This window comes from Mustela lutreola, chromosome 5, assembly GCF_030435805.1.
Source record: "Mustela lutreola isolate mMusLut2 chromosome 5, mMusLut2.pri, whole genome shotgun sequence".
Taxonomy (NCBI): domain Eukaryota; kingdom Metazoa; phylum Chordata; class Mammalia; order Carnivora; family Mustelidae; genus Mustela; species Mustela lutreola.
In genome coordinates, this window is record NC_081294.1 from 131205268 (window position 1) to 131228826 (window position 23559).

At 40.6% G+C, this 23559-nt stretch overlaps 1 protein-coding gene across 2 annotated transcripts in view; it reads right to left on the reverse strand.

Annotated features, from left to right (window-relative positions):
• Positions 1–176: 176 nt before the first annotated feature.
• Positions 177–23559, reverse strand: part of FBXL17 (F-box and leucine rich repeat protein 17) — a 508942-nt gene continuing 485559 nt past the window's right edge. Inside the window, exons 8-9 of one of the 2 annotated variants that reach the window (XM_059175614.1) lie at positions 22506–22648; positions 177–3105 (exon numbers count right to left, since the gene is read on the reverse strand). In XM_059175614.1, the coding sequence (XP_059031597.1) occupies positions 2965–3105; positions 22506–22648 (284 nt within the window). In that variant the 3' untranslated portion in view covers positions 177–2964. The remainder of the gene's footprint in view (positions 3106–22505; positions 22649–23559) is intronic. The other variant, XM_059175615.1, reaches the window with a different exon arrangement.

Below are 23559 nucleotides of genomic sequence, written 5' to 3' on the forward strand. Positions count from 1 at the left end.
AGTAATCACTGACCAAATTAGAACCTCCTAAACCCAGGCTTGTTTATTATTCTGGTTAGTCAAACCTACATAAAGTCAGGAGTGAAACACAAGGACACGGGCCACTGCATGCATCCCACCCAGCCAACACCAGGGAGGCCATTTATTGTCTCTAAAATAAAACAAAAGACACAGTGTTTTGTTTCTCTTTTATTGCAACCCATTGCAAGGTCAAAAGATTCACGGAAATATAGAAACTACAAACTGGGTGAATTTCCTTTATCCACTCAAAAAGACATTAAAGACAAAGGACCAGAATTTTTCACTACAGCAATATATTTCATAGTCTTTATTCTGAAAATACTGTTGACATTTTGGAGAGGATAAAAAGCCCTGCATTAAATGTGTTCACATGTATTTATGACATTCTAAGCAAAACAAGAAACTCTATATTGCCCAGAAATCATTTTAAGCCTCATTTCAAAGCATCTAATGAGAACACATTCAACAACCACCACAGGATCACTCAAGGTGATGCTTTTTTTTTTTTTTCCTGGTTGTTTTTTTGAGATTAATGCTTTGAGGCTGGATATGATATTTCTACAGATTTCTACAAATATACCAAAGCAGTTTTCCAGGTTATGTTGCATCAGGCTTTCTGGATTAGTCAACATCTTAAGGAATAAGTGCAAGTCCCCCACCCTCCCACCCCCCACGCTAAAGCATGTTATAGTGCTGTATTTTAGATTCAAACAATGCAACATTAAAAAAAAAAATCAATTATACACTTCTGAAACCGTTTGACAACCGAACTGTAACACTCTGAAGATTATGACAACTTTGAACTGAAATGGCACCATACCTATCATCAATGACTCTCCCTTCTTTTGTCTTTTTTAACTATTTAAAATATAGTGTGACATATATAAAAATTAAACTTTTGTTTATTCACTCAAGCTACTATTACTATACATACTGTCTTATAAATTAGTTTTGGATTAAAAACCAGTTAAAATATTGTGAATTAAAATATTTTTTCAGTGGTGGGGAAATGAATATGAAAATGATACCAATTGATGTGCAAAAAGAACTTTTTTATTAATAATAAACAGCTTTTCTTTTCCTTACACAAATTTTATTCCTTTCAAATTAAATTAGTAACCTATGTAGTGATGGAAAAAATACCCTTGGTGCTTACTAACTAGATTTTCTTAACTGATTGGGATTAAAAGCAAAAAACATGCCACATCACAAACATGTTGACATAATCAAAGGAAACAGTGTTTACAAAAAAGGAGTCATTATAAATAAGTGAATGGTATTTGAATGTAAAGCTATATTTTGTTTCTTACAGCTAGTATCATTTTAACCATATTGGGACTTACCGAAAGTGAAACTCAAACCTGGTATATCTGTTAAAGACCAAAAAAACCAGTTATGTCCACGTTGGGGAAGAATAAATAGCAAACTCAAAAGGCAGGGTTTTGTGTCTAGCTCTACTATGAAAGATAATCAGTCTTTAGCTTAAAAAGGCTCCCTGCTGTCTTGATTATAAATCTAGACACAGGAAAGTTTACTTGAGCCTGAGTCCCTACTATGAATTAATTATAAAGATGTGTGAAATCAAAACATATATTCATTTACTGATAGACATTGTCTTAACTGAAAGCTGACGATCTTTAAACAAAGAAATCCTTATTTCTGATGAGTGTAAACAAAATCTTAAGGAAAAGATTTTCTTAATTTTTCTCTTAACTCATACATTAACCAGCAATAGATCTTTATAGTAGCACAAGAACTATTCAAAAATAACATGCATATATCCAAAAAACCTGTTCTAAAGCCCAAAGCAAAGCAAAAAAAAAAAAAAAAAAAAAAAAAAAAAATAAATCAATAGAAAGATTGTCTACTTATATCTCACTCATTAATCTTCTATTCATGTGACTACCTCCAAATCTCAGGAATATATTTTCATAATTACCAAAATTAACAAAAATAATTAAATGATCTGTAGGTTTTTTCTTTTTAAAATAACTGCACACTATTAATTACATTGGTGCCTTTAATGTGGATAATGCTAAGATTAGCTCCAAATATCATTAAAATATATCTGGACCAGTTACTATCCATGAAATAAAAACTAATACAATGTTAACATAAAACTTAAGTAAAATATTCAGGACTCAACAGAACACATTTGCAGAATAATGAATAATTAACTTTTGTGAGCTGGCCAGGGGAGTTCAGATTGCTGCCTCCACATAAAAAACTTCACAGAAGGCTTTATTTTCTCTAGTCACTACCTCACCTACAGACAGCAAGTCAGCTCCTGCAGGTAGACTGAGGCAGAGCCACAGAGGATGACATGTTCCCTCAGGGACCTGGAGGAAGGCCCCTTCTGTCAGAAAACGATGCAGAAAGAAACTGCCCTGGAGTTCATGCACACGTGCTCATGTACACGTAGAGGAGGGGGTGTGAGAACCTATATGTGTGGGTGTGCCTACAATTTCGCAAAGTACTGGTTTCCTGGTTTCTAATTAGTGCAACATCACTTCTGGTCTGCTCATCATCAGGAGAAGTGCACGATTCTATCTCATCAAAAGAGAAGGCACATGCCTTCCTGTTGGGGCATCTTTAAGAGGCAGTAATTAGAAGATCAAAATAATAGACCAAAGTTTTTTGGTTTTACGGTAAAAAAAAAAAAAATTTTCCTTTAGAGAAATAAGCCTTTGAACTTAAAAACTAAAGGTTCTGTGGCTTTCGAAATCTTTAATCTTTAAGTAAAATAACTCCTAGCTCACCTGGGAACAAATAGCAGTTGCGCTTATGCTATGCAGTATGCAAACAAGACACAAACATACACACTAGGGTACACCCGTAGACATGGAACAGTTAAAACCTTTCCAAGGGATCACCCACCCTAGATCTCCAATTGCCCTCCACCCTGCTGAATGATCCGAGTGGACGAGCGCATGGACAGGAGTGTTAGGAGGAAGCGGCAGACATGTTGGGGGTCCACCCCATCTGATAGGCTCTCTCCAAGGTCCTCTTGCAGTCCTGCAGCACGGTGCTGAAGGTGATGTGGGGGTACTGCTGTACCAGCTGTTCCACCGTCACTTCGTTGACCTGCAACCACAGAAGAGCTGCCGTCACGCACACAGACCGCTGAAACCGCCAGCTGCCCACGTCCTCGGGCGTGCTGTCAGTGGCACTGGGAACCCTCACCCTCACCCTCAGCAGCATGAGAAAGCGTTTTATAAGTTACGTGTTCCTTTTTGTCTGACCTTCCTGATTTCCTAAGTACTGGCGTTCAGTCACCCTTGGAGATTTGGAGATTTTTGAAAAAGACATGAGATATCAAGAAATCAAGTGTGTTTTCTAGAAGCACAAATGGTGGTGACTTACTGAGAGCTTAACAATACCCATGGAAAAGCTAGTGCTTGGGAGGAGAGGCAGTGGTACCATAGCATTCTTATGTGCATTTGACTTCATCATCGACCCGACAGCTTCTTTAGGATAAAACTGCAGCTTGGTACAGAAGATCCACAGGATTCTAGATAGAAGTGTTGAGGAAAATGTTTATTTTTCTTTCCTTTAAATGTTAAGGTATTGCAAACTTCAAGTCCCTTTGTGAAAAGGGCTGAAATGTGAGGAATCAATAATTAAAACATACATGGCTGGCAGGTCAGGGATGGCCCCAGTAGACCTTAACCATCAAAGATACCACCTTGATTCTTGATTAGACAAGGCAATCAGACAGGCCTAATTAAAACTAACACCTTTACAATTGCTGTGCTGTGAAGGGATTAATTTGTCAATTATTTTTAAGCTGATTGCAGTTCATATCACAGAAGTAGACAGCTTCCTTCATCCTTTAGATAAATAAATGATTAACCTAAGAACCACAACTTTTAGGTAGCTTTATTTAAAATCTTTATTGAACACTTGGGCATTTTCAAATACATCAATATTTCATTTATCCTGAGTAAGCTGGTCTGAAAGAAGGTGCTTATGATACACAATTTTATGCTCCCTCTCCATGTCTGTCCATTATCGGAAAAGATCAGGACCACCAGGAAAAACCTAAAACAACATCAAACCCTTGCTGTTTGCTTTGAAAGCCTGTTTGGGAGTATGATGACCATGACATTCAGTCATCTGCACTTTTCTGAAATAACATGATGTTTTCTGGGTGATTTGGAAAACTATGTTATATATAATCTTTTTTTTTTTAAATTGAGAATTGATATTTCAACATTGCATTGATGATAATTAATCTGTCAGAATACCTCTCTATTCAAGACTTGTTTGTATTTAAATCAACTTTCGTTCCAAATTCAATCAAACCATGTAGTTAATTCTTTTTTTGTGATATAGATACAGTGTATAACATTGTTTTCAAAAACAAGAAGAAAATAATCTTAAATAAAAAGGAAAACCTGATATACAAGATAGAGTTGAGAAAATGAACTGAAGGCCTTAAGAGGATTTTTAAGCAGTGTTTTTAATTTTTTAATTTAAACTTATGCTCTAAGTCTTGCTTGAGTTGAGGCAGCTTATAACAGTACAGATAAAAGCTCATGTACCATATAGCCCTGCCTATCTCTCTAGCATATTTTTGATACTCCAGTCACCTGACATAATTTCAGATCATCAAAATATCCAAGTTTCTTCTGGTCTCAGGGTCCTTGCACATGTTATTCTCTTTCCTGGAATACTTTTTAATCCACTTTCCCCTAAAAACCCCTTCTTTATGCCTACTTCCTAGTTGTTCTTCAGTTCTCAGCTTCAGTGTCATTGTCCCAGCAGACTCTGACTACTGCCCTATCCTTGCTCCCCTTCTGAAGCTAGGTAAGGATTCCGGATTATTTATTCTTTCGACATTGCCCACTCTGACTTCATAGCACTTACAAAGTTAGTTTATAATTGCTTCATTTAATATCTCTTTCTCCTGCTCCAATGTACAATCCACAAGAGCCAAGATCATTTTTGTGTCCCATAAGTCAGGCCTAGTGATTAGTGAATGAAAGATAAAATAAATACCAAATAATAAAGAAAAAATAGAAACTCAAAGCAAGGCAAAGCCATACACTAATATATTAATCACAAAGACCAATGATTCCCCGGGGAATTCCTATTTGGCTCAGGAATTCCTTTCTTCAGAAGTCTTCCCTAAGCAGGCCTATCTCCCAGAGAGGCTGGGGTAGGTACCCCCTTTCCTGTGCACCTGTGGTGGGCACCTTGCATGGTTTTTCTTGACTTAAGCACTCTCACGTTGCAATCATCTCTTTACTTGGCCTGTCCCTTCCACCTGAATATAAGCCTCTGGGGACCAGGGGACTGCCTTTTATCTTTAAGCCTAGCAAGCTGCACTCAACATGGAAAAGAAACATGGCAACTGTGGTTCATACCATGGACTTCAGAGTCAACCAGAAACAGGCTAGAACCCTGGTTTCACTTTATTTCTTCAAGATTTAGTTTCCTCAACTGTATACACAGGAAAAAAGTACTTAAGTAATAGGATTGTTATAAGGATTAAGTATAATGATATGCTTAACATTGTGACTGACTTAAAAAGGTCCTCAAGTGGTAGCTCAATAACCAATTAATTCATGATATGTTAGGGTGACCAATTCTCTATAGTGATGCTCAATATTGCTCAATTTCTGAGATATTTCGGAAATGAGCTCTGATAACAATCGTTGTAATGTTCAAAATAAAATCATCACGGGGCAAGAGGAACCTTTAAAACGTACTTCATATACAAGCAGAATCTATTATATCTTATTATTCTCTGTGAGAGATTCCAGAACTTTCCTTAATAAAACAGTGCAGGCTTTAAATATCTACTTTCGGAAAAATCCTCCCTTTTCTTCACCTGATGCTCCCCATTCTGTTGTTAGTTTACCTTCCTCCCTCCTGCCATCAACAAACCCGTAAGGATGCAGTTCCCATTAAGAAAGAAATGAAGTCACTTGGTCAGAGAGGATGCCCAGAAAATCTACATTGCATCGCAAGGGAAGAAAGTGTGGTCTGAGCTGCTTGATATTCAAGGAACAGCTACCTGAAAAGAGATGATGAAGAATGGAGAAGAAAAGACATTTAAACCCACCCTAAAGATGGGGACAGGCTTTGGTGCTGTATCTTTTCTAATCTACACATGGGCCCATATAAAGTCCTCTACCTACGACTGACAGGCAATTGTTTTGGAGATCCAACTTTTAAAAACAGAAAATATCTCTATGGGATAACTGTTTTACAGGGATATAGATACAATTCACCCTAAGCAAACTTGATATGTGATGATATGCACATCGAAGAGGGGATAATTGGCCACTTGGTAAAGTCGTCCACGGTGAGGTTAATTTACTTTTTCAGCTCTCCCAACATCTTTTATAAAAAAAAATCCTTTGATTTACCAAAATTCATGTTACCTACTTCTTTTGCATTAAGTAATGTCTACCTGTACCTGGGAATACAGAGTATATTAACTCTCTGGCTTTCACAGGCTATGAGCGAGAACAGACAGTAACTTGGCTTCATATGGCTCTATGAAAAGCAGAACAAATAATCCTCTGCGGATATAATATGTCTTCTAAGCAATCTTTTTGCTAACTGTGCTCTGTAAATTCTAGAAAACAAAGCAGAGGGGAAAATGCAAATGTTCCATGTTGGAGCTTTGTTGGGCAGAAGCTATTCAGGGGAAGTACATGTGTTCCCTCTAGGGAGGGTTCTATCTTTTCCTTATAGTGTCTCCTGGCGATAGAGTGTGACAAATTTTATACTAAAGTTATTTTCATTTACTCCTCAGAAGTACAAATTATGCTCACCTCTTTGTATAGAATCCATAAGCACTTTGGTGTCTTAGAGAAAGAGTTCGGTGTAAGACACCAGGAGGGTCCAAATCATTTTAAATCGTTACGCCTACATACGCATTTCTGCAGACATTTTGTCATGCACAAATCTATTGGCTAGAATGAAAAGAACCGTTCTCTGTTCCAACTCACAAAATGTGTGTAATATAAAAAAGGAACGTAGATGAATTTTTTAAAATTTCCCCATGATCCCTGGTTTTCTGTATTCAATTTCTTTTCCTCTTGCTGAAAACTATCAATGGCAACTCCTATATTACACAGAAGATTTGAAAAATGCAGCCTATCTTCCTAAAGAAATATGCACTGGTGTCATTTGAAGAAATTACTGTGATTAAAGGGAAAACAGTGTGTACCACAGTTTTTTTTTTTTTAATATAAGAAAGATTGGATTTTATAGTTCTCTCCAAAGACTGCATAACCATAATTTACATTTTCAAAATTATTATAACTCTTTTCAAGGTAGTAGCAATTTGTCTGGTATTTTAATCTATTTTGAGTTAACATCTATTAGCACTTTTTGAAAATGTGAGGTAAATTGCTATGCTAATTAAGGTAAATCACACCATAGTTTCATTCTACTGCTGCTGCTACTATGGAAGGGTGAAGAGAGAACCTTCAGAGCTTCCGAGATTCAGCTGAACTAATTTATCTAGACCATCACACTGCTGTTTCACCTCCTTATCAAAATTTTCCCCAGAAAGTTCCAGCTATGTGTAAGCCCAAGCCTGAAGTAGCTCCCTAATGATACCTACGGTTCAAAAAAATACTATTTCTGATAAAATTTGCTGAAGAAACCATTTATATTATGTGATTCTTATTTCCTCTTTGCTTTATGTTTTTAAAATAGGACATGTTTCTTGTGAGGGAGGAAATATTTGACACCTGAGTATATCAAAATCACACTTATGAATATAATAACCCACCTAAAATCACTTTTTAAAAAATCACTTTTTTCTAAATGGAGAAACTTTCCCTGCAGAAAGTGGCCACTACTGAAAATACCATTACCAATAACATGTATTGTGTTATCTCTAGACTGAAAGTTCCTTCACAGCAAAGAGTATTTGAGTCATCCCTTTGTTTTCAGTCCTATGTACATTGCCCACTGTATTCTTACCCCATTAGATTATGAGCTCAAGAGACAGGAGTTTCCGTTGGTTTTGTTCAATGCCAAATCCCTAGCACCTATCGAATGCCTAGCACCTAGTAACGACTCAATAAATATTTGTTGGCTCAATTAATGCAGCGGTCATTCAATGAATAGGTATTGAGTAAACACAGAAGCACCTGTAAGTACTGCGCCAGACATTGTGGAGGTAAGCTCACCTTGTTCCCAGACTGTTCCAGCTACAGTGATGGCAGTCTCTAAAGTCTTGACATTATGGCGGCTCCAAACTCCTTTCATCCTTTGAAGCTCATACCCAAGGTGATTCTTTGTGCTACTCTCCTTTCCATGTGACATCTCGGGGTGCCTCTTTCCAGATACACCTTCCCTGGGGTTTCCAAAAGTTTTACACAGGAGACCAAAGTAGCTCATGATGGTGGTTCAGCCATTTTTGTTGGGTCATGCTGCTGTCAGGCAGTACTCAGGAAATACCCAAGCTGTGCTTCAGTTAAATGATGGTAGCCTTCCTTACTGGAGATCAGTGACATATGATACTGGTTGGATAACACCGAGAAAGATGTTTATGGTCACTAGATATGACCGGTTTCCAAAACTTTGCAAAAACCCACATGGTTCAGAAGATTTAATGCTTCTGCTTACGGCATCAGCACCCTGCTTAGCGTGGCAGACCCAGGAGGGCCCCACAGAAGAATCTGAAATTCTGTGACATTTAAGGTCCCTTCTCATATCACAGTTATCTGGTGGTGGAAGGGGAACTGTGGGCACATCTCCTGACTCAGAACAATGCTATCTCCTGTAATTTTTGGGGCTTCCGTAATTCTGTCTTCACTGTTACCTGGGGGAAAATGGCAACCTGAGGAACTTTTTATCGTTGTTGATTTTGTCATCATGGTGGTGTTAGGGATTTGTCATTCCAGATAGCACAGAAGTAATACTCAAGCAATCATGAGTGACTCATGGTAGAGTCTCAGACAAGGAAAAATTCTGTGACCCAAACTGTCCAATGCACTCCACTGAGAAACACTGTGCTCAACAGAATTAAGTACTCATGTGGTAGGGGACAAATCAAACACATTTCTTCTCTTCAGCATGGTTTACTTTGGCAAAATACTTGAACATAACTTGCTCATTTTTCATCCTAATGCCCAATAAAGGCAAAACAAAAGCATGTCCCCATCCTAGCATGGAGGGAACGGGAAAAGCATTCAATGAGCATTTACAATTTTCCAGGCATATAAGCATTAATGTTCCCTATTACAGGTGACCTGTGGCTCAGAAAGAACTGGTATTTCACACAGGGTCATGCAGCTGGTAAATAGAGGAGCCAGGATTTGAATCCAGGACCCCTAAACACGAATGTTCTCTGCCTTGTGCCGTGTTGGCCCGGCATACAGATAACAGAGCCTGACTGGGACCTAACCGATCACCTGCCCCAGTAAAACATTCATTGACGTTCAATTTCCATCTACATGACAAAAAATGACTTCAGTTTACATAAAAATATATTTCAAAGTTCTTTACAATGTTTTCAAAATGGCTGCTCTGTGCAATGTAAATTCTAATGGATCTCACATGGCTTGGGGAATATTCTGTTGTGGACTTGTAGTTGCATAAGACTTTGAAACATGACAGAGATGTAATGATGCTGCAGGACAGACAAGGGACCTCCTAGCAGGGCACACAGGCCCATGACATAAACAGGCACTGCTTTCTCTCCAGTCCCCGGCCCATCAAAACATTTTTCTGTGTCCCAGAGGTACAATGACCAACATGACAGATATGGCCCCTGTCCTCTGGGAACAGGGAAAATTGACAACTACACAGCCACAGCAAAGCCTGAGAAGCCCTTTCTAGGGGAAGTGCAGGTGGCTGTGGACAGAGGCACCCAGCCTTCTCCGGGAGCGTGGGAAAAGGCTTTCCGAAAGAAGTGGTATTTAGTTGAACTTCTGAAGGACAAGGAGGCATCAGCCTGTGCACGTATGTGTCAAATACACACATATTATTCAGGGAAGAAAGGAAACCCATTCGTGCGCCCGGAAAACAACTCCACTCTGTCCCTTACTTTGTAAGCTTTGTTAAGGCAATGTTTCTCCAGCTCACCTAGCAAACTCAAGGGTATAACTGAAGTAGATCTTATTTCACGTGGCTCTGTTCTGAGGAGAGGAGGGTGAAGAAAATGAACCCCTCAATCTGCAGGGGGAAGTAAGGAACCCACAGCACATCTGTGAAGGGGCTGCAAATAGCACACTCAACTCCTCTCTCCTAATTCAGGGCTCTTGCCCTCACGCTGGTCTGTCATTCTTCACAGACTCCCTGGGCAATGTCACTCACTGCTAACAGCCCCAGCGGCTGACTCCTGGCGGCCCAGAGGCAGAGTGTTGTCTGTCGGGCAATCCACCTCCAGAATCTGCTTCTCTCTGACTTTCTTGGCTCTCTGGGAAACTGTACTGGTTATCTGTGGAACCTGGCATTCACAAGGTGTAGCAAAAGTCATCATGGACAATGCATATTCAAATGAGGCCCAATTGCTCTTTAAGCAAGTGCCCACTGGCCCCAAGACGGGCACTATCAAAATGGATAAATGAGGGTAATGTAAATTCTAGTAATACATCAGATTTCCATGTAAATGAGATGAGTCATCTCAGTGCAGTTTAAAATATTTTAAATAGGATACTAAGAAAAGAATAAAACAGCAGATGATACATTGATTTTCCTGGGACCCTGCACAGCCAACATCATGCGCCAGGCTCTCTTCAGGGATTCCAATTCCTTCCCTTGCAGCAGGACTTGTCATGTCCCTGTTTGGGTGATGTGCTGTGTCCCGCTGATGCTGCTCTATGTTAGAACACAAGGTCCAGAACACCAAAAATTGGGAGTGACTACACTCTCTCACTTCACCTTTCTCTTCAGCGGCAAAGCCAAGCCTCCCAGAAGTCTGGAGGAGGATACAGCGGTAGCTTGGTAGGCACGAACAGACTGTGGGCAGAGCCCACAATGAAGAGAAAGGGTCTTCCCCAGACTGGTGAGGGCTGTGAAAATGATTCTAGGTGTGAGCCAAAGCACCTCTCCTTGTCTCTACAGGCAACTTCCCATTCTTTTCCTTCCCTCCGCCTCTCTCAGTCAAACCAACGTCCTTCTCCATGAACTCCACAGTAACTCATACGTAACAAATGTTTGATATGTGTTTTTGGACTTGGGAGGAGTTAAACCGTGTCTGCAACCACGAACACAAACAAGCATATAGTGGATCTCAGCCCAACTGCTCACTAGAATCACCTGAAGATCTTTTAAAAATCCTGACACTCAGGTCGTATCCAGACTGACTGTATCTGAATCTTGGGAGAGGGGATCCCACACACCAGTAGTTTAAAACCCTCCCTCGCCCCCCGGAGCACCCCCCCCCCCATTCCATATTTCAATGTGCAGCTCAAGTTGACACCTACTGGTCTGTAGCTTTCAACTGAAGAGCCTGTAGGGGGGCACAGGTAATTTCTGCTCTTGGGAATCTGAAGGCAAGGCCTAAATAAACTAAGATCACTTAAAGATAACAAGTGCGCCCTTGCCTCCCACACTGCCCTCTGCATTAATGTGAGTCAGGGCTTCTGGAGAAAGAAACTGCCGCTCCTACAGCTTATTAGTCCATCATTTTACAAATACTCATCACTACGTGAAACAAAAGGTACATTTTTTTTTAAGATTTTTATTTATTTATTTGACAGACAGAGATCACAAGTAGGCAGAGAGGCAGGCAGAGAGAGAGAAAGGGAAGCAGGCTCCCTGCTGAGCGGAGAGCCCGATGTGGAGCTCGATCCCAGGACCCTGAGATCATGACCTGAGCTGAAGGCAGAGGCTTTAACCCACTGAGCCACCCAGGTGCCTCAAAAGGTACATTTTTTTGAATGCGGTAAAAACAGACTAGTTTCCTCTCCTTCAGCATTGATCAGTACTGGGACTCTAGTTGGGCACAGTCAAATAAGGTCACCTTCTCACTTTCCCAACAGCTGATGAAAGGGAAGCCTCCCTTAAACAAAGCTGTCACATGGGTGTAGGCGGTGCTTCCTCAAGGGACCACCCATGAGGTGGAAGTATGGGGCATACACGACTACATATTTAATAAAATTTTAAGAAGAAAACCAGATAATCTTATTGGAGACTAAAGGCCATCTGCTGAAGATGGGAGTCAACTGACCGATTATAGGCCACCCACAATGCACTACGCTTCATGCATGAAACTCGTACTACTGACCTGAGGTCTTTAAGGACGTATTTTTTTTTCTTTACAGAGAGAGGTAAGAAATATCACTCTTGGGTGGCAAAAAACTCATCTGAAAGTCCCAAAGCATAGAAAGAGACAGATACTGAGAGTGCAATGAAGCTGACCGAGGCGGGCTCATAAATTCAGTCAACTTTGTCAAATACGGTCATTCCATTTCAGAATCTGCAATGATTGGAAGTGCTATGCTCTGTCAATATCACAACAGGCCTGGCTTCATGCTGTCTCTTTTTCATGAAATGTGGGTTGCCTGTTAACACTAGCATTGCTTTCTATTCACTTGAATTAGCACAGCGAGAAAGCAGCAAAGAACCTGGGAGGACGAGGATCACAGAAACGCCTGCAGTGTTAAGTTGAGAATCGGGGCTCGCCAACCTGAAGCCTCTAATGAGAGATGAGTGTGACAGGAGTCCGACAACCAGACTGTCAGAGAGAGAAATTAGTGACATTTTCATTCCCTGTTCCACCAAGCAATCTTCCACCAAGGAGGATGTTTCAAGTCAAGTGTAAGCTCTATGTATAGCCTCGTGTCGTCCATTCAGAAGCCACAGACCACTGGCCTTGGAATTGACCTATGACACAAATCGACACACTTTTCTTGGGTATAGATTTGCATGTGTGGCACAGATGGGAACCAAAGCAGACCTGTGTGGTACATCAAAATGGAGAAGGCCACTTGGGGAGTCATCTGCGAAGCTCTAAATGGTTCAGCGAAAGACTGACTATTTGAGAAACACTGGGCCCTAATAAGATAATTAATGTAGTCACTAACTGAGCAGTAAGTGCAATGTATTTTTAGAACACATCTGGGTGTTTCTAAATTCAACTCTTCAAGTTAAGCTGAAAAACACAATCGAGAAAGAAGACTCTCAGAACTAAAAATGTCTTTTCTTTCATGTTTAATGGGTTTCTTGATTTCAGTTTTTATTTTCTTACATAAAGCCTAGGGCAGTGGTAATCACCGGTGGACACCTAATGAAAAAAAAAATCGTTCTAAAAACGGCTGTTTCCATCAGGTAGAATTGATGGAGGTGACCTGTTTTCCTAAAACAAATTTATTACCAACAAAAATTTATTCTACATAAAAGTGATCTGTAAATCTGTAGATGAGAAAACCTAAAAACAGGTGATATTTTTGGTGCTCAGAAGAGAGACTCTACATAAATCAGAGCATTTTGGGGTTAGGCTCTGAAGGGATCAGAGTCCAATCATACAACAGATGCCTGGACTCCCATCTGTGACTCTCCCGAGCCCCAAGGGCTTTCGGCTACCCTCGGAATCCCCCAGTTACAAAAACTGGTATTAAATCCAAGGTATCATCTTTCTTAGTCATTTTTTTCCCTCTGTCCAGATAGTTTTTTAAAATGGTTTTATTGATCTATTTGACACAGAGTTGAGAGAGAGAGAAAAAGAGAGAACACAAACAAAGGAAGCAGGAGGGAGAGGGAGAAGCAGACTCCCTGCTGAGCAGGGAGCTTGACTGGGAGACTCGAACCCAGAACACCGGATGACCTGAGCCAAAGGCAGACACTTAACCACTGAGCCACCCAGGTGCCCCTCCAGCTACTCCTTACAATCTATAAAACTATTAGAAGGAAGTGGGAGCTAATGTTTTTCAAACTTGCTTGTAGCTATATAATACCTGGGCAAACCAAAGTAACAAAGAAGCAAACCAAATAAGTAAACTAAATGAATGAACCAATGAAAGTGTTTGAAGTTAGACGTAAGGACCAGGCCCCCTGCTCACTCTGTCATTCCAGAGCCTCCTCAGAACCTTGGAGCTACACAGAATGCAGAAGAGAAACATAGCCCATCCCCCCTGCCCCCACTGCCACTGATACATGTTTGTTTAGTAACTGTTATGTACCAGCCACTGTGGCAGGCTCTGGCAAGACAACCTAGAAGCAGAAATCCATGGATCTTATATTCAAATGAGCAAGAGAGGGATGGGGAGGAGGAAGGTAAGCATTCACCGTCACAGCAAATAAGAGCTAATGTTTATTGCTTGCTAAGGAACTTTCCATACATTAACTCATTTAATCCTCTCCATAGTTTACAGGAGAGGTATTATTTTTATTTCCACTTCACAGATGAGGGAAGCAGCCCGGGAGATGGAAATAGAAAAGCCAGGAGCATGGTGACATTGAAGGCAGGAGAAAGCATTCTCATGAAAGAGGACATGGTTACCACAGTGATGCAGCTGGGATACGAAGCAAACTGTGGACAGAAGAGTGGCCACTGGATGTGGTGATGAGGAAGTGACTGGTGATGCTGGAAAGAGCAGAATCAGCAGAGTGGCGGAAACAGAACGGCAGAGGACCTCGGCTGAAGGCAGATGCAGGGTCAAAGCAAGGTTCTTTATGCAAAGGAAATATACTTTGGGATACCATTTCTGACAATTAATTTGCAGACTCATAGGACACACTGTAATTGCCTGCTTGCTTGTCTGTTTCCCCCAGGAGGCTGTGGGCTCCATGGGGTAGGGACTGTCTCATTCACTGTTTTTTCAACCTGTCACCTATCACAGTGACTGGAACACAGGAAGCTACTCAGTGGAGATATCTTGAATAAAAGGACAAAATATATGATAACTATTGGGGCAGGGGAGGGAGTTTAGATTTCTTCTTGAAAAACTACTTGCCAAACAAAATTTTCCCTGCAAACCGGCTGCTGAATGGCTGGGTCTCCCATGCAGGCTAAGCCAGTTCCTTCCAGAGGGGTAGTCATCCCCCAGTCTCCTAAGCCATGGCAAGCTGTCCTTGCTTCTACTGTGAAGTCAGGTGCTTAGGAGTTCTGGGATCTAATCTGAGCCTTGTTAAGAAACTGCTGTTACCTTTTCTACTTCTAAATTAGAAAAATAATATGAACCTGAAACCTAATTCTTTCATATAATTACTTAAGCCAAATCAAAGTTCCAAGGAGATTATTTACTACAAAGCAATGACGCTCCCAGGTGCCTTCAGGCAAACTCCAGCATAATATTCTATTCACCCGACAGCATCTGGGGGATAGCAGACCCTCTCCTTCCTTTCAAAAAAAAAAAAAAAAAAAAAGATTTCACTATACATCAATCCCGTAACAGAAGTGAACAAAATAGAAGCAGTTACTTACAGCACACTCCCTTAAAAGGTTCTAGGGGAGATGTCAATTTTCCTGAAGAAGCAAACCAAACAAGTCTCAGCCTGGACATTGTGTGGCCATCTAACCTGGCAAGTCTTTACTCTGTTCACAAGAAAGGACTGCGACCTACCGGTCTCTGAATTTCTTCTTCCTTTATAAGTATGAGTGCTATTTAATGGGTTTTAAGTATGAAAAAAATAGATTCTACTTGTTCCTGAGAACTGCTACGTCTCGGGGCTTAGTTTTTCTTTGTAAGATATTAGCATGTGAATTTATATTCATGGATACAATCTTATGAACCAGGTAGTTCATGTCATGGTTAAATATCACACACAAGGTTCCAGAACAGATATGTATATGAGAATAAATACGGTAGTAGTCACAGCTGACATTTACTGAGGGCTTACAGCATGTGTGACACTGGGCTGAGCGCTCTGTGCCAATAGCTCATTTAATCTCAGAACAACCCTATGGAGTAAATACATTGCAGTTTTTTCAGGCGGTGAAACTGAGGCTTTCAGGGATTAAGCTGTCCAAAATCCCACAGACAGTAAAGTGAAGTTAGTAGAATCTGAAAACACAGCAGTCTGACACCGGTGCTCACCAGTTTAACTTCTGCCGTAAAAGCTTCATGTTGTGTTTCTTGCCTTAATACCGAAATACAGGGAAGGCCTTTTGGGTGAATAGGACTGGAAGAGGCGGCGGTGGGAATGCTTGGCTGCTTTGAGGTTGCGAGGTAACCTCTGAATTCTAGCTGATGTGTTTTTCTGTTTCAATTACCAAGAATAATCAGGAGAGAGTTGTAAAAATGAGTTTTAAAGTGTTCCTATGCGAAAATCACCTGGAGAAACTGTTTTATCAGCAAAAGGAACAAGATGCTGATCCTTCAAGGGAAGGACTGAGGTTCAGATTTTCGAGGCCCAGCCAGGCTCTTTCACCATTTTTCATCTTCCCTCTTCCTCTGAGGACACGACGGTGGGCTGTCCGGGTAATGGTCCTGTCTCCCAGGCCCCGGATGGCACAGTCAAATACAGTCAACACCACTCCTGCCTTATTAGGACAGAATACTTTGTTTTTGTTTTTGTTTTCACTGATAAGGCATAAATTTTCGATTTTCAGTTTTGGCTATGGGCAGTCTGGAAACAGCTGTGCATGCATTGCAGGGGAGCGGGGAGTCCCCGCAGGTACACACTTTGTTTCATGGCTGAATTGCTACCAAAATAGTTCTGGACACAGAGCCCCACAAATTATTTTTCCTTTAAACTGATTTTTCCAGTTAGTTCTGTGTATTAGTTACAGAGTCCTATATTATTTTCCCCATAGGGCTTTCCTGCTCCTGACTCCTAAACAAGCTGATAAAAACTCCATTTTCTCCACAGAAATATTTAGGTGGTTGAGGCTTTCTCTTACCATAATTACTTCCTGAAAAACGCAGTGGTCAATTTTTCCCTGAATATTTTTACATTAAATGGGGCACACTAAAGTTGGCCCTTGATATTTTAAGGTTGTAAAGTAGATTTCTGGCTTTAAGGAGATGACTGGTTTCTATTACTTGCTTTCTGTGTTGGCTTCTCATTGATTTGATTAAATCTTTCTACCATTTAAATGAGGAACTCTGTGTGAACACAAGAATTTATTATGACCTGAAGAAATCTTTTCTTACTGAAAGAAATAATCTATTTCACTCCTCAACTAAGTACTTCAGGAACTGGAGCAGGTGAGGAGAAACTGGTCTCGGCAATGGCAGTTTGATGAGAAATGAATTAATTCGATTATTTCCATGGTGTGGATCAATAATAGTCAGCCTCACAGAGGCCCCTGGCCTGAAGGCAGCTGGATAATCAATAGGATCACACAGAGGCCTCTCCTCCCCCTGCAGCCTCTCTGATCTTTTCTGGGCGGACTCTTCACGCCTGTGTAATTCTAATTTATGTCAACTAGAAATCAAAGAAATTCCAAGAGGCTTTGGTCATAGGACATTGGGGTGGACCTTTCAAAATCTATTTATGTCTATTCCTTAAGTAATGTGGCCCCCACGACCCTCCCGGCACCTCTAGAGGCCAAAGAGAAGGAGCCTCCTGACAGAAGCTACCTGCTCCAGGCAGAGGAGCAGCGTGAGGTAAATCGAGGCACACTTTCTCCTTCCTGTCTACAACTCTGCAGGGACATAAGAACAAATAAGCATTTTTAAGCAAAATGCTTTGCCAAGAGTGGCTCCCTCAATAACGCTCTTTAATGATACCCCAGACGCTGGCATTTTCAAATCAAATGAACAGTGTATAAAATTAGTTCTGCATGAAGTTAAAAAAAGAGAGAAAGAGAGAGAGTGAAAGGGAGCTTTTAAAAGCTCCAGCATTTCTCCATCCAACTGCTTTTCACAAGGGTTTGGCATTTGAGAATTGCTACATTTATGATGTTATTCGCTGCTCATAATTCAGGCCCGCTGTCTCCAAACTTCTGTATTAACACACACTGCAGAGGTTCCCACCACGACATTTTATCACCGAGGTTTTCCACACCAGCCAGGCTGCCTCTGGCGAGGTCTGGTTTCTCAGCCAGTGCCATGCCACTGGGCTCCCTCCCTTCTCATCAACCCTGTTACCCCAAACATTTTTCATTAACCTTGAACACTGCATTTCCATTTGCCCTACAGCTTTCCCATGATTTTTTTTTTGTCCTTTTCAGTTTTGTTCTCCATCCAAACTGCCTTGTAAGAAAGGAAAATATCATATTATTAGAAGAAATGGATCTATAGGGAATCTAGAGTTCTAAAGGATATTTTATTCTGAAGATCTGAAAATGATTTCTATGACCAAAGCCATCGAATGTCTATAATCATGGAAAGCAGAGTCAACATATCGCTCTTATTAGAGTCCCGTTGATTATACAAGCAGTTTTAACTAAATCACCAAATAAATGCGTGTTAAGTTGATAGGTAATTTCGGGTCAACTCTAATTCCCAAGGTCAAGTAAGCCTTTGAACAGTCTTTAAGAATATAAGTTCACCCCAATTCATCAAAGCCGTCTCACACAGCGTTTTCTTCTCTTGGTTCTTACAATGCACTAAAGTTTAGGAGATTAAGTGGCGTCGGCTTTAAAACTCAAAGTAATGCCTCTAACATGCTTATCCATCCAGCAATCGGAACAGCTTCTCAAACATGGGCTTCTTAATGCACTTCCTAATTTTACAAGTGCTCAGGGAATGCTGTGTTTGAGGAATGGCTGGAGGACTCCACCATGGGAGTCACCAATGTTGTGGCCAGACACACTCACTGCAGTTTAGCTTAGACGTCTGACAATCTAAGCATACGTTGCTTTCACTGTGAAGAATACACTGAATGTTTCTCTTCTGTTCTTTGTTTACCAAATGAAAGAGAGAAAGAGGGAGACAGAGGAAAACACATTTTCCTACAACAAATGCATTTTGTTACTCTTTCAATATCTCAAAAGCCCAAGTGAGGAAAAAAGCTCAAGCTTGGTAAAATACAGCTTCCAAATTAAATATAAGTGGCCCCAAATGAAATTGGCTGCTTGTGAGAGAAAAATATTACTTGCCCTCAATATTTCACAGAACCACAGGATCACAGAACTCAAGCCTCGGACACACAGACATCACTGACGCCATCTCTCCCCAAAGCAGGATCCCAGCGACAACATTCCTGACAAGGGGGTTAGTTGTGTAGATTGTCAAGGCCTCTTGCCTCTCCTCTGGTGCAGAAAGGGGAAGAACTCAAGTTGGCGAGTTATTAACAGTTAGCAAATTTGGTTAGGTTACAAAGAGAAGGCCGATAGACCCAAACCAGTTTTGTTCTTAATTATTGGTTGGCACAGTTGATCACACTGAGATAGATAATAGGGTCTTTTTCTCCATATCTTGATCATGATGTCTCTGTGTTTTCTATTTCTATTCTTATTTTTCTCCATTATTATTACTTTTTTGTTGTTGTTGTTTCCCTGCTTATTGAATTGTCTTATCTTCAACTCAGCCTCTTTTCCCATTGCAAATCTTTCTTCATCCCTCTGCCCAGGTCTGTAAGTTGGTTCCAAATACAGAATGTTCCGGGAGGTATTAGTTTCCCTTCGTCGAGTGTGTAGAAAATGTAAATATTGACATCTTAGTACAGAAAATAATACTATTAATTTTAAATTTAACAGGAAAAAGTAGAAGGGTAATGTCTTCTCTAATCTCAGTTTATATTTTCTCTCTTTAATTTCTTTTCTTTTAATTTCTTTTCAAAATTGTACAACAGTACAATTTTTTTCTCATTTGGAAATTTCAAATATCAAAACACAGGTTAATATGACATCGATAAGGATAATCAGTAGCACTGAGCATATTATATACAACAAACATGATTATTCTAAGAATTTGGTATATGTTCACTTATTTAAATGCTCACAACAATGCTACAAAATAGGTACTATCATTATTGTCATTTTACAAATGAGCAAACAGAGGCACAGAGTAGGCAACAACCAAAGATGAAACTGCAGAGAGCAGAGGCCAGATTTGAACCCAAACTTTGGCCTCCAAGTTCATGCCCTCAGCTATTTTAACCTCTTTGCTACTCAAGTCTTTCTGAGTCTTGATAAAAATTTAAAATCTGGAGATAGATTGCACAACATAAATTTTGAAAGCTGAGTAGCTACTTAACTCTAGATTTCCATCCAACTAAATCAACAAACAGGCTATTATGTGCAAGGCTTTACTTGCACTTTGTGGGTGGTTTGGAAACTTCTTCCGTCCTCACAGAACCTCTTGTGTCTGGCTCTGAGCTGCATAAACCTAGGGACGCCAGGCAGCAAGGCTGGACCCAGCATGCCTCGGGGCTGGGCTGCTCTGTAGCCGGCTAAGGGCAGAGAGGGTGGTGCTAGAGCCAGCAGCTCATAGAGCAGCTCACGGGTTGGAGAAAGGGCTCAGAGGCCGCCTGAGGAAAGGACTACTACAGTGTCAGGGATACCACTAACCAGAACAGCCTTCCCATCTCACTTTGGAGAATTTGCATTTGGGTAGAAAAGGATCTATTCCTTCACTTAAAATAAGCAAGATGCTGGTCAGCAGATATGTCTAGAATAATCTCCAGTACTAACCGGAACATAAGCTTCTACAACTCATCTCTGAAGGTGGAGCTGACCTCAACAAATCTAATGAGTGTGGACTAGAAATATGGTAATTTCTAACAATGCTCGTGGATATGCAGATACATTTTGAACACGTACATTTTGGTGCCCTTGGTTGGGAGTACTCAGGTAGTAGTTTCTTCTGGCAGACACTGAGCAAAGCTGTTGTCATTGTTTAGTGTTTCTAGAATACTCTGTCTACTCTTTAACTTGTTTTAAAAAGAAAAAAATTTTTTTTAAAGATTTAATTTTTAAGTTGTCTCCAACGTGGGGCTTGAACTCATGGCCCGAAGATCAAGAGTCACATGTTCCACTGACAGAGCCAGCCAGATGCCCCTAAAGGAAGTCATTTTAAAGTGACAGGGTTAGTAGTAGCATCAGGTTGGTTAGTAGTGAAATTTGACGGAAACTTGCAACCCCTGGGTCTCAGTGCTGTTGCTTAGTAACAAAGTCAGTCAGCTTTTTAGGCTTGGCTGAGAATATATAGTAAATTCTCTCTAAACATAACTAACTGGCAAAGGCCTAGTATAAGTTGGGATTTTAAAGCATTTGGAGACAAGAACTAGGTCAATTAACAAAAATGACATAGCACACAAAGGATTTGGGCCATTCTCCTATTTGCCCCCAAATATGCTACATTTAGAAAATGCATGTCCTTGGAGAGAAATATATATTTAGTTTCACTCTCTTTTGCTAGATTTGTCCCTAATCACCATTTGCAAAAGTAGCACACATGTGTAAATTATTTTAAGATGCTAGCAAGTTCTGAGCAAGTATCTGAGGTGGATCTTCCCCGATAAAGCCATCTCTGTGCCCAAAGACTGCACCCAGGGTGTGCCATGACCCCCACCCAGATTCCAAAGACCTGGGGTCAGACCTTGGGTAAGTAGCCTCTGGCCAGTGCCTGGTCTTTCTGAGCCTCCATTTTCTCCCCTTCGCAGTGCAGATATGCGTGGGCTAACCGGCCAGTTCTGCTTCTGTAATATTGCTTTGTCTGCTTTCGCGCGGGGTCCCCTGACCCAATCCACTGACACCAAGTATGCCTGTTCAAACTATCAATCAATCAGCTCAGCCCCACCCGAAACCTGTTTGTATCTGTCTGTAAAAATCCTGCACCAACCCAGCTCTGGACCTCTCGGCGTTATCGGCAACGAGCGGCGCAGAGGTCCAGGTTCGAACCTGCAATAAACGACCCTTGCTGATTGGCTTTGACTCACGTCTCTGGTGGTCTTTTAAGGTGGGGGTAATACTCTATTGGCATTTCACAGATACACACTTCTAGATTTACAGGGGAGACACGGAAGTAACAGGGGAGAAAGCACCTCTGTAGTGGCTGGTGATCAATACAGATTTTTATCATTTTTCTTCTTAGTCTTCAAAGGGCCCCATGTTAAATGTAGCACAGTTTCCCAAACTCACACCCACATCTCCTGGCTAGCTCCACACACCTTCAGTGGGACCTTGGGACCATTTCTCATCATGTGCTAAAAGTGGCATCTTAAGTGTGGAAAGGTGCAAATTCCCACATAATATTCCCTCCCTGGCCCTTTCTTGCCCCCAGATGGCTGGAATACATAGATGTTGAACACTGAAATCACACACTTCAAATTGCGAAAAACCAATTTGGCACCATTCTTTCCCCCTTATTCTTGCAGGAAACTTGGAACCCAGAAAAGAATTTTACTGTTAGACCCTGCACATTGCTGTGTGCCATGCAAACATTTTTAATTTTGGTTCGTGGACTTTGGGAGAGGAGGCCAAAATCTAATTTGACTGTGTATGACTGCTTTTCCTTTCTGCCTAAGCACAAAATTCATTTTCAAGCAGAGAAATGCAAAAATAATCTCAGATTCATTTTAAAAATCAGGCATCTTGTGATGAGTAGCTATCATAGTACCTGTATGTACATGTACACATTTGTACATATATATATATATATAGAGAGAGAGTATGCTAGAAAGCTATTACCTACACTGATATATAGAAAACAGATTTGAGAGATAACTCTTACTTTATCGCATCTCATCAGCCCCAGATATCTCAGGGATTTGCTGCTCTGTGCAATGAGGGTGGCTCCTTGATCTGTAATTTCCTTACACCATCCGACATCCACAGTCTCTATCGTCATGCTATACCGGCCGATGGCTATCAGTGCTGCAAGGGGTACAGAGAGAGAGAAAGCAAGCATAAATGTTAGTGGTGAAAGGGGCCTCTATCTTATTATGACTATTCCTCTCATTTCCTCACTGAATTTGTTCCTGAAAGGTTGTGTGTAAACGAGTGTTTTGTAAATGAAATTAAATCTGAAATGCTTTAGGAAAGCTTGCTCTGTGACAAACCCTTGCAAAAAGTGAATAATCATTCCATAATTCCCCTTCATGGGAACAGAGCCTCTTATCAGTTTTACTCATTACAAGGTTACCTGTACTTTCAAACATTCACATCTGCAGAAGGAATAAATTAAAATGAATTACATATATAAGGTTACAGAAAAATCCCAAGTAGAAACTAAATTTCACTCAAGATAACTTGAATAATTTTTTAAAAGAAAAAATCCACGGAAGCACCATTTTGAGGTATGTTATAGTGCATGTGAATTTCTTTACCGACTGACATAATTTTTTCCATCTGTTCATGATCTGTAAAGTGTAAGACTATATAATATTTTTCACATTAGGCCCTCTTGGCACTGTTAGGAATTAAGAGTACATTATACATACAGTTGAACTTAATTGGTGCCATGCTAGAGTGCAGTAAAGGGAATGCATTTGTTATGGTAAATTTCCTCACCATTATCAGAAGTCTTCCTTCTATTAACATATAAAATGAAGCCTGTCATCTGCAGACTATCAGTATCTCTAGTCCTCGTGACTGTTTAGCATTGTACCACTAAACTAAAGTGCAAATGCTTATCCCATAATCTACGATATGCACTACTTATCGCTGCTCCATTACCCCTCACCCTGTCAGAGCGACCAATTGGTGAAGGTGGCTCTTTGCTACGGTATCTGATTTGATAGACGTGCACACCTCTACATTTGTTGGGCAGAGAAACAGACTTCAAC